We start from the raw sequence: 10,994 nt of genomic DNA, 5'->3' as shown, positions 1-10,994 counted from the left end.
CTGACACAGGACTGAGGAAGAAAATAAACCCAAATGGGAGGAGGGAAATCAGATAGAAAGTCATTCAGCCCTTTGCAGCTTCCCAAAAGGAGCTGGGAGGAGGCAATGCACCCCCTTAACTCTTTGCTGGTAACATGGTTCCCCACCCTTCCCCACATAGCTAGGTAGGTAGGTAGAGCTAGGACTTTTATACTACTGATTTTGAAGGACAGTTTTCAATGTATAATAATATATCAGTTTAAGTGTGCAGTGTTTGAAAGAGAGACTGGGAGAAAGAAAGAAAACAAACCTCAATCAATATTATTGGGTTTTTTGTTGTAAAATATTGTAACCTTGTATAAACGCAAACATTTTTTTTTCCTTTAGCTTAACAGCCTGGGGTAGAACACACATAAAAAAAAAAAAAAGTTTTGTAAAAGTTCAGGAAAAAAAAGAATAAAAAAAAAGCATTAAAAATATTGCCATGTGAGGTTTGTGCCATGCAATGTTATTGCCTATGCAGCCATGTATTACCAGTTAATTACAGTGGAATATTAAAAAAGAACAAACAGTCTTGCAGCTTGGTTCTTTTAATTTTTATTTTATTTTTTTTTTTAAGTTATTGCACTTGCAGTTGTTTTTTTTTTTTGGGGGGGGGCAGAGGTAGTAGGGACTGGCATTTCTGGGCACCAGTTTTGATTTTTCCAGCTTTTGAAAGGAGTGGCATTGCTGGGAAGTACCCCGCTTCCCTGCCACCTGGCCGAGGAGGCACAAACGCTGTTGTTGTTTTGGTTTGCAATAAACTCCTTCTTTTCTTTCCTCTCAACTGCAATCTGGCTGGTTTGTTCCTGACTCATGACAGATGAAATGTGATAAGAGGGGCCTCCAAAATCTCACGTTAATTGAAGTTGGCAAAAAATACTAACAGTGCCCTTTTGAACTGCTGACACAGTGCAGAATGGATTAGCTGGGGGTAGATTAACAACAGGTGGCAGCTCACGGGCCCACTGCCTCTCTCCGTACAAAGAGATGGTTACCAGTCAGCAGCCAGGCGCAGGAACACCCTGCCAGCCAGCTCAGAGCTATGAGGCCTCTCTGCCTCTGGGAGCACCACCACTAGCCAGGACAGAGGGCACCATGGCCATACAGAAAAGAGAAGGATGGCCTCCCTTGCTTACGCCCAGGAGATGCTGCTTCTGGGAGAGCTTAAGGCTTGCAGGGCTCCTGCAGGTCTCCCAGCCCTTTCCAAGCAGCCTGTAGCAAGGCAGCAGTGTGAAGGGACTTGGCAACAAGATGCTGAGGGTCCTCATGCTATGGCAGCTCTGCTTTTACACAGCACAGCCATGGTCATGGCAGCATGCCATGAGGTCTCCACACTCTTTGGTTGCCCAGCCCTGCTCTGGCAGAGGCCTCCAAGCCTCACAACCCTATCCTCTGCCACAGCTCTGCCGGGTTCCCCAGAGGCACCTGCTGGCAGCCAGATGCTGCTCACTGGGCTGTGGGGCACACCAAGCCCTCTAGGCTTTGCTTCCCCCCAAATCAAGGGGAGGGCTTGTTTCAGCCCCACAAGTTTCTCGGGCATGTCTTTTGCCACATCCCAATGAGGGGAAAATTGAGTTCTGGGAAGGCCTTTTCATGGAGATCTTGCTCCATTAACAAACTCAGTAGAGTGCCTTTCCTTCAGACTCCACAGGACCACTGACACCAGTAAGAGCCCAAGGCCTTGCACCCACACACTAGGTGAACCAGGAAGTGCCCTTTGCTTCAGGCAGAGCTGAGAAGATGCCCAGTAGCTGTCAACAGCCCACTGAGAACCACAGAGCCCCTCTAGCCTTTCCATCAGTTGGCTGGAAGCATCAGCTCAGTTCAGATGGAGCATGGCTGTTTTCCATCTTGCAAAGAAACAGATAACACAGGTGCTGTTGTAGGCTTATCCATTCCTCTCACTTGCAGGAGAAAAATTCCTTCCCTCCCCAAGCACTCAAAAGCCAGATTCTCCAGATGTTGGCAAAGCTGAGGCTGTTGATTGCCTACAGCCAGTTTCAGCAACATCCTAGTTGTATGGGTTTACATCAGAAATTGCTCCTTGCCTGAATGTTGCCAAAGAGCTAAAAAATCTCTCTATAAACTCTAGATAGTGGCAGGACCCAGATTAGAAATGCACATTCTTTTCCTGAAGCTGCAGTTTCCTATTGGCAGTACCAGAGTTGTTTAAAACACATGGGAAAGTGGCTCTCTAGGAGATGAGGCTACAGCACCCAGGTTAACACGTTCCTTCTCTGCTGGAGAATATGACTTTGATGCAGGGCAAAGTTCAAACAGTTATAATGAAAAACAATTTTTTCTTCCTGTAAACTAAATAGATTTGCCTTTTTTTCTTCCTCTTTTTAAAAGCAGGTTATTAACCTTTCAGCAGATGGATGTACAATAATCTTCTTGTTGGCAAGGCAGGTAACAGCCATGCAAGGTGCATCTACTTACGGCCAGCTGGAGCCCACATGTAAAGGTGTTGCATTTAATCTGAGACAAACAAGTGTTTATTATTTGTGAAAGGATCTTCCACTTTCTCTTGCTTTTCAGTTTGCAACTTACTCAGAGGGCAAAGACAGATGCTCTGAGTTAGCAATCTGCTCCTTCCCTGCAGTCTTGCTGGATTCCTGGATTTCATTTTACGGTCCTTTCTGCTTCGAACCTTTCCCCCTGACTGTTTGTATGAAGTGTGGCAAAGGGGCTGTTGTTCCTGCCAGACTTGGGCTGAAGGCACCCAGCACTAACTGTGCCTCGCACACAGCTGAGGCCTGCCCCTCTCTTCAAAAGAAAGGTTTCACAACACAAGGACCTGTAAGTTTTCAAACGGCCAGACCAGCAGGTGAGAAACATTTTTCTTGAGTGTATGGCTATATGGACATGCAAAAGGGAACACAGTCTTTGGCCTGAAAACCTCAGGTATCTTTCCAAGTTCCTTATGTACTGGAGGAACATAAGATGTTCACAGTGAGCAGGAGGATATTCGTTAGTGGTGCTTGTCAGTCAGCCCCAAGCTTCAGCTTTAGTTTTACAGGTTTTATTGCTGCACAGAATGGCAACCATATCTCATAATCACACATAGAAAACATGTAGGTCTGTATCCCAAGTTCTTCATACCTTTGTTAGTCAAATGGTTGAACTTTCATCTTTTTGCAGTCCCCACCAGCCAAAATTTAAGTTAAAAATCCAATAGATGTGGCTTAGTAATTAAACAGATATTTCTTATTCTTATTACTCTGTAGAAACAGTCACAACATGGATTATGCCTCTTTACAGAGACTTGGTTCTTCCCTTGTCCATCTTCTCTGTTGTCTTCCCCTGCCTACAATTTGGTACTGAGCACTAATTCAAGTTCATAGATCTAATGAAACCATGAGCAAGTTGCACTGATCTCAGTCCACAGTTACTGCAGACTTGTCATGCTTCTCTGGAGCGGGAGCACTTCCTATTTATGCAAGTAAACAGGCATTTAAAATGTCTAAAGGAAATGTGAACAAGAATTACTGGATCCTTTTCCAGACAAATGAAGACAGTAAGCAGGCAACCTTGCAGGGAGAACATTTGAACTGCACTGTTTTCAGTCGGAAAACTCCCTGCGTGCTGCTAGCTCCATGCCACTCCACTTAATTGCCTCAATTGTTGCCGATATCCTTTAATGGGAAACATAACTCGCTTTCAAAGGAACCAGAAGAAGCTGCAGACAGGGGAATCCTGAAGATCAGCAGAGGTGGGACTGCCCTACAGCCATTTCCATCAGGCTGAAATTACACAGAGTGCCCCAGGAATGTCTCTAAATGGCTTCAAGCCAGGGCAAAGCTGAAGCATGCTGACACTGAAAGTCAAGGCTAACAGGCCTCTGCTTTGGTACTGAGCTACCCAAAACTCCAAACAACCAACAGTTCAGACAAACTGTGGCTATTCTGCTAAAACACAGGCTTGGGACACCAGTGTTCAATCCAAGTTTTACCCACACAACTCCTAAGGCCTTGGGTATATCACAGCTTCTTTCCGTTTGCTTATTTGCAGTGACAGGCAAGAGGCTGATTTTACTGAAGCAGGAGGACTGTGAAGCTCAATTTGTTGTGCTCGGATACAGCAAAGACAAACATCAGATAAAGAACTTATGGAGCCCTAGATGCACTCCCAGCAGCATGAGATACAACTGAAGGGCATTTTAGCCTATTTCTGTGTTAAGCAAATACCATTTCTCTCTACATATCAATGTTAGCAAGAAGTCTGAAGTGATCACCTGCTTATGGGATAACTCTCAGATCCTACTGAAAGATGCAAAGAATACTGTGTTAGTTTTCTGCCCTTTTTTGTCAGAAATTACCTTTCAGCCTAAAAAATAAAAAGAAAATACAGTTGGACCATTTGCCAAGTACTTGCTCTGCTCTTCCTGACTCTTCAGAATCAGACTGAAGTTAGGAATTGCTAGCTCATTTTCTAGCATATATTTCATCTAACACAATTTTGCAGAATGCTTTTTTCTTAAGTACATGGAGGAGATTATTCATGACTGCAATAACTACCTGTAGTTTACATTTTAATTTACAAGAGAACAAGCTTAGTAGCAATCCTAGGAAAATTTAAACAAGCAAATCTAAGAATGCCAAAAAAATGCACTCCCTCTTTCTGATCTGTGGTTAGGGCATTTAAAATCCATTTTCTCATCAGCACCATCAGTTTCAGTTTTTCTTTCCCGTGTAGTGCTGCAGTTCTGTTACAACAGCAGTTTTCATGTGAAAGGGATGGACAGAAGACTTATGTAGTACTAATTAAGCACTTTGAGATCTTTCCTGATTAAAAGGTGCTCTACCTGTGAGAAGTACCCAGGGTACCAGACACTTATTAAGGAGAGCAAGCATGCCAAATCTTGAAGGTATTTCTAACACACAAATGCCCACCTAAACCCATTTACATAACTCTCAGTATAGTGATACCAATATCACCTAAATGAGTCAGAAGTGCTGAACATCTCTTAAACCATACCTCACAGTTATTTTGATATCTGTATCTTCAAGGCCTTAGAGTTTAAAAAGCCTGTGAATTGATAACTGACAGGGATAAACTAGTTGCTGCAGTATATTTGAACCAGACCAGCAGGAGAACAATGGGCTACAGGAGGTTCAAGAGCAAGAGCTGGAGATGACAGGAGAGACTAAGTCAGAACATCAGGGCTCGAACTGGCATGTCATGCAATGAGATAGTGGAGCTGTGAGGAAGGAAAGAGTCAACACATTGTAAGGAGAGTTGGTGATGCTAAAAATGTATCCTTAAGAGTCACCATGACTGGCAGGGCCAGCACTGCAGCACATCATACCCTTGCTATGCAGAAGCAGCAAGGTGTGCCCTGCACACACACTGCCCCTTTGCAGCGTGCTCCTAAGGGACCCTGCTGCAGCACTTCTGGAGTCCAAGAGCTGCCAACACACTGAATTCCACCATCTCAATTACTCATCCTAAGCTCTTCTCTCAAATGCACAGTTCTTCAACATTTGCTGTCTCTCTTCTCAAAAAGAGAAAGGATCTGTTCCTTATTTCACCCAGATAAATGCAACTGTCAAATCTTGGCAGAAAATTAGAATAACAACTACTCTCTCCAAAAGGTGACTGGGATGAATGTGTGCACAGCAAACTTCTACTTCAAAGACAACCATCCAACTCCAGTTACAGGAAAGACAAAATACTGACAGATCTTTCTGAAGTACATTGTAGATATTCAAGTTCAACACACATTTATGTAGCAAAACAGACTGTCACTGCAATTCTCCCTTCTAAATGCAGCCATGTTTTCTTGTCCTGCTCCAGAAATTAAATACAACAAACATTCCTTGGATTTGCTTTTTAATATATCTTTCTTTAATAACATATACATACAATGAAAAGTTCACAATTATGTTAAAGATTGGCAACAAAGCCATCCCAAATCAGACATACACTTACATCTTACCTTTACAGATTTAGCATAAAGAACATCACAATTACATAAGTAGAGGGGAAGGGGCCATTTTACACTTATTTTATTTTATTTTATTTTTACAGTCAATTGCCCAATTTTCTTCATGGCACAAAACAGAGTACAACCTAGGTGAGATGGCTCTATAAAAGCTACTGTAAAATGTAAAAGGACAAAACATGACTGATACAGGTCACTGGGCACTGTGTGGAAGGAGAAATCCACTCAGATACTTTGGAATACAGGCACAAGGACCTGTTGCCTTCTACTGACCTGAGACTATAGATCAGTTTATGATCAGTTTAGGCTGGTTAGGCTGCTTTCACCTAAAAATTTTCCACCAGCTATCTGAAGTCCTCTATGTCTTTTAAGACTGTGCAAAAATCCTGGCTTACTAAGAAAAAAACAAGAAGTCACAGCAGCTTCACAACTCTACAAGGAATATGTTGCAAACTCAATTATATTGCTAAGGCTTGCCAAGCTGAGATCAGCTCCCAGAGAACTACCAGAACTGAAGTGACTACTACATTGTCATTACTACCCTTTTAAAAACAACTTTTCAAGGGAAATATGCTGGTATTTCCTGATGCTCAAGCACCAGGATATAAATCAACAGGAAGATTCAGAAAGAGAGTTCATGTGAATGAACCTGAAAGGCCACAAAGGAGAAGTAACGAGCGACAAACTCTCCTCTATCTTGTCACATTCACTGTGCAGGCACTGTTGTCACTGCAACAGCCATCCTTCTAGCTCCCCAGTGCTCCCCTCCTACAGCAACTGAGGAATTAAACAAAGACTGCAGCACAAAACATTTACTAGTAATTAAACTTTCCCAGAGAATTGGATGATATAGTTTACAGGCACATCCCAGGGGAGTTATGAAGTGAGGCATCCCCTCAGAGCTATTGTTCCAATATGATTTTCATTCACAGCACATCCACTGCACTGGGCAATAAGATAAGTCTTAGTGGGGGTGAGACAAATAGGAGCAGATGTTTCCTGTTTCCAGCCTGACTTTCATTTGGTTTCTGTCATTGCTGCCTATCCAGCTTAGGAGAGGGGGTGAACCGTGATGCCTAACACTTGTCCTATTGTTTGGGGTTTGGCAAAATATGAGAGGAAGGTTGCTCACAAAGTAGCAGAAAAACATGCCATTGAGTAGGATGTCTCTGTAATTGGTAGTAATGCAGGTTTCAAAAGACAGTCAAATCACCCACAGTGGTATCAGTCAATTACCAAATCTGGTAACAAACATTTTATCAGTGGAGCTGGAACAAAGACTCAACTTTAGTATCAAAAGGCAAGAACTAACAGTCCAGGCAATTTTATTTCTAATTTTGCTGCATTTAATTTTCCAATTCAGGTTGATTTCAGTACTGGGAAACAATTTTAATGCTTGTGAGAGATGTAAAGCTTCTCCAAAAGCCTCCATAAGCCATATGTTTCAGTGGCAGCCTGTGTCAATGGGTTCCTTAGTTGAATTACAAGCAAAGACTCAGCAGTTTTTTCAACAATGGTAATTTATAGGAGTTTGTAAGTGTGCCTTAGTAATGTCTTGCACAAACACATATCCCTGCACATTGAGGCCATAAGTGGGAATTTCTATAAATGGAAGAATTTTACAACATACTTCTTGCTGAAGAGGATTCAGATGTGAAAACCTTACTTCAAAGCTGTTGTTCCAATATACGGCTGCAATGCAAAACTGTAACTTCACGGCTCTGCTTTGATAATGAAAAGCAAAAATAAAGTAAGACTGAAAGGTACATCTTTTTTTTTTGTACAATACAACTAATTTTGACACAGTCTGAGTCTCTTGCACGGACACAGCAGAAAACCTGAGATTTATGCAGGAAGAAGTGCAGCAGTTGGATTTCTGTCCTGCAGACCTCTGCTTTGAAGGAGACCATCCTTCCACCTGCTGTGTGTCTCAATTCACGTGAAACTGATTTCTGTAAAACATAATGCTTTGCCCTTTAAACCATGTGACAACACAGATTTGTCTCACTAGACAGAAAAAATGAGTGTTTGTTGCATTGTTAGATTGGCAAACAATTATGCCCAAAAGACAGAGGCCCACCAACCACACAGGCAATAAGCTCCTCCCAAAAGAGAGCAGCTATACATTACAGACAGTTGCTTTCAGTGGAGGGATGCTTACAAACCAGAGAACTGCAGCACACTTGACAGGTCAGTCATGCCAGTCAGAACACAGAGAGCTGAATTCTGTTTTATTCTTCCAGTTCCATAGCCTCCTTTGGAGAAAAGTGTGTGTTTGACATTTCTGGGAGCACCCATAGATAGATTCAATCCTCTGTGAGCAACAGAGGGGCAGTCGTTCAGCTTTCCATTGCATCCTCACACAATGTAACGGGAGGACAACATACAAGAACACAACATTAGTTCTCACCTCCCTCAGGTATAACCCACTCTCCAGCAATATTCTTTTTCTTCAGGGCCTTATATTCCCCACAGAACCTTTTTCAGACGTTGTTTTCATTGCTCAGGTTTGTCCCACAGCTGCCTTTACAAGCTGCCAATATTGGGAAAGCTCTTCAGTTTCTCAGGAAAGTCATCTTTGTACAGGACGGGGTCAGCCCGGTGCTCCACCACTTTCAGAGGCATGGTCCCAAAGACAGAGGCAAACTTGTTGATGCATTCAGATCTGGTAAGAGGGAAAGCAGTGTAATTAAGAATGGGAACAACTGGGCTGGCTACCAGCTCCCACACCAACACAACTGGTAGAAACCTTCTCTCCTGCACTTAGAAGTACTTCAGTCACACTGGCTACTAGTAAATAAAAAGACAGGCTCACTGCAGAGAGAACGGAAAAGAAGCTGGTGTTCTTTGATTTACCCAGTTAATCACAGACGAGCAAGGGGATGCTGGAAGCAGCACATATGCACATGGAGGTCAGAGCTTCCCTTCTCCCTCCCCCTAGAATTCCAGTCATTCTTACAGCTATGTACATGCTGTAAACCAGAACAGATTAACTGCCAACATGTCTCTTAAAGGGCCACTGTTGGGTCAACTTGGCTCATAACAAAGGTTTTGCAAAAACAAAGCCTTTGTGAAAATGGACTTCTGGAAAACAAAACAAAACAGCAAAACCACAAACAAAAGAAGAAAAAAAAATATGAATTTTTCAGGCTTCTTCAGAAGATCTACATTTTACCACCAAAATAAACATGCCTCAGTGTATAGGCAGCACTAATTGTAGTACTGTAACTACAAAGTGAAACTGAAAAGAAATTAAAAATTAACCCAACTAGTTTATTTTCCTTGTCTAAATAAAGAGATATTGAGCAGTAAGGCATCACATTAGCACAAAAAAGATCAGACCACTGACGACTCTTTCAGTTTTAATAATTTCAGGTGTCAGTAATGCTGTGGAAGGGAACAGCCATGTGCTTCAGAAAACAAGCAAACAGATGTTGAAGTTTACATTACTCCTTTAACTCTTTCACTTAAAGGCACAGTACCTGTGGAAGCATGGCAGGGAAAACCTGGCTCATCTCACCTCAGCCAGCACTCAGCTAACATTAACTGCATATTTTATAAAATAACTTTTATTTTTTAAGAACTTCAGGCACCAAGAATTGTGACAACAGTCTCCAACAGAGACAGCTACAAGAAAACAGGTCAAGTTTCTTTTGCCTATCAAAAGGGGAAAACAAAAAAGAAATGAGTGCTTTGACTCAGCTACAGAGGCTGATGTGCTGCAGGCAGTCCCAGAGCAGGTCTCTCAACTCTCCAACCACTGCACTCTCTCCCGACCCCTTCGAAGCATCAGGGGGTCACTGCGGCTCCAGGATAATTTTCTTCAACAGACCCGGTCAATCACACCAACTAAGTGTGACAGTTTTGTGATGGGGACTGCTCAACACTGCCCCAAACACTCTTTTGAAGTAGACGGGACAGCAAGACTGGTTTTCAAAATTAATTCCTCAGCTTCTGAGCCATCCCATGGCTCCTTCCTTAACTAGAGTAAATAACTGGAACACAAAGCCCAGGTTGTTAAAGTGCTACATCTCTACATAGCTGCTTCAAGCTAAAACAGTCATATTTCAGGCTATTTTCCAGCCTGAGAAAAGTGTCATAAAACTACTTCATATAGGTGATACCTGAATAAAATATTCATACAGGTAAATACAGATATTTTGCTTTCTGCTGCTTTCTCATTCCTCATACTTCTTCCTACCTCCAGATTCAAATCTTTGGACTAGGAAACAAATAAAAAGGAATTCAGAGTCTAAAAGGAAACCATGTGCAGTGGGAAACAACCTCTAGACCTGGCACAAGCACCATTTGTCCAGGGTGGTGCAGATCTGAAACTGCCATTGGTCAGGATTGATGGAAAGAGACCCAAGTAGCCATTTAATGTTTGCACTAACAAGGTGGACCATTGGGAGGGGGAGCTTTGGACCCTGAACACAGAGAAGTTACAGTAACACTGAGAACAAGAACAGAGTTTTTTTTCCAGGAACACTAAGCAGTTTCTGTTGCCTCCACAAGAAGCCCAACATAAGACACTCTAAAGACATCTGATTTTTCAGATAAGGTCAGACTTTCAAATAATCTTTTATGTCTGAGAAATGTGGCTAACTGTAATCCAAGTTGTGTGTATTGAAGAAGTCTCGTGGCAAGAAAAGCACAAACTTCACAGGCGAGGAGGTAGAGGCACTGGGAGATGTTCATGTGAGAAGTTTGCACAGCTGCTGGCCCTCACTGATTTCTGGAATACAAGAATACTTTTAGTCTACTGGTTCAAAACCTGCCTCTGCCAGTAATGACTGAGAGACATTGTAATGTAACAGCTGCTTGGTGGCTGGTGTGAAATGAATTAGTTATCTCAGCCTGCTGCCTGGTAGGCAGGCGTCCACACCAGATCACCCACTGTCACAACCGGAACTAAGCAGCAGCCTCAGAGCAAGAGGCAAAACTAAATAGATAGTGGAGACAAAATTGACCTCTTCCCTCCAGAGGCTATACTACCAGATCAAAGATGAGGTTTTATAAGAAAATATAA

General features: G+C 42.5%; 1 protein-coding gene across 1 annotated transcript in view; it reads right to left on the bottom strand.

The window, feature by feature from the left end:
* Positions 1 to 5,845: 5,845 nt before the first annotated feature.
* Positions 5,846 to 10,994, bottom strand: part of EXT2 (exostosin glycosyltransferase 2) — a 79,347-nt gene continuing 74,198 nt past the window's right edge. The window contains exon 14 of the mRNA XM_051621067.1: positions 5,846 to 8,630. Coding sequence (XP_051477027.1) covers positions 8,492 to 8,630 — 139 coding nt within the window. The 3' untranslated portion in view covers positions 5,846 to 8,491. The remainder of the gene's footprint in view (positions 8,631 to 10,994) is intronic.

This window comes from Apus apus, chromosome 5 (genome assembly GCF_020740795.1).
Source record: "Apus apus isolate bApuApu2 chromosome 5, bApuApu2.pri.cur, whole genome shotgun sequence".
NCBI classification, from domain to species: Eukaryota; Metazoa; Chordata; class Aves; order Apodiformes; family Apodidae; genus Apus; species Apus apus.
The sequence above is the reverse complement of the archived record's forward strand: the minus strand, read 5'-3'. Positions and strand labels throughout refer to the sequence as shown.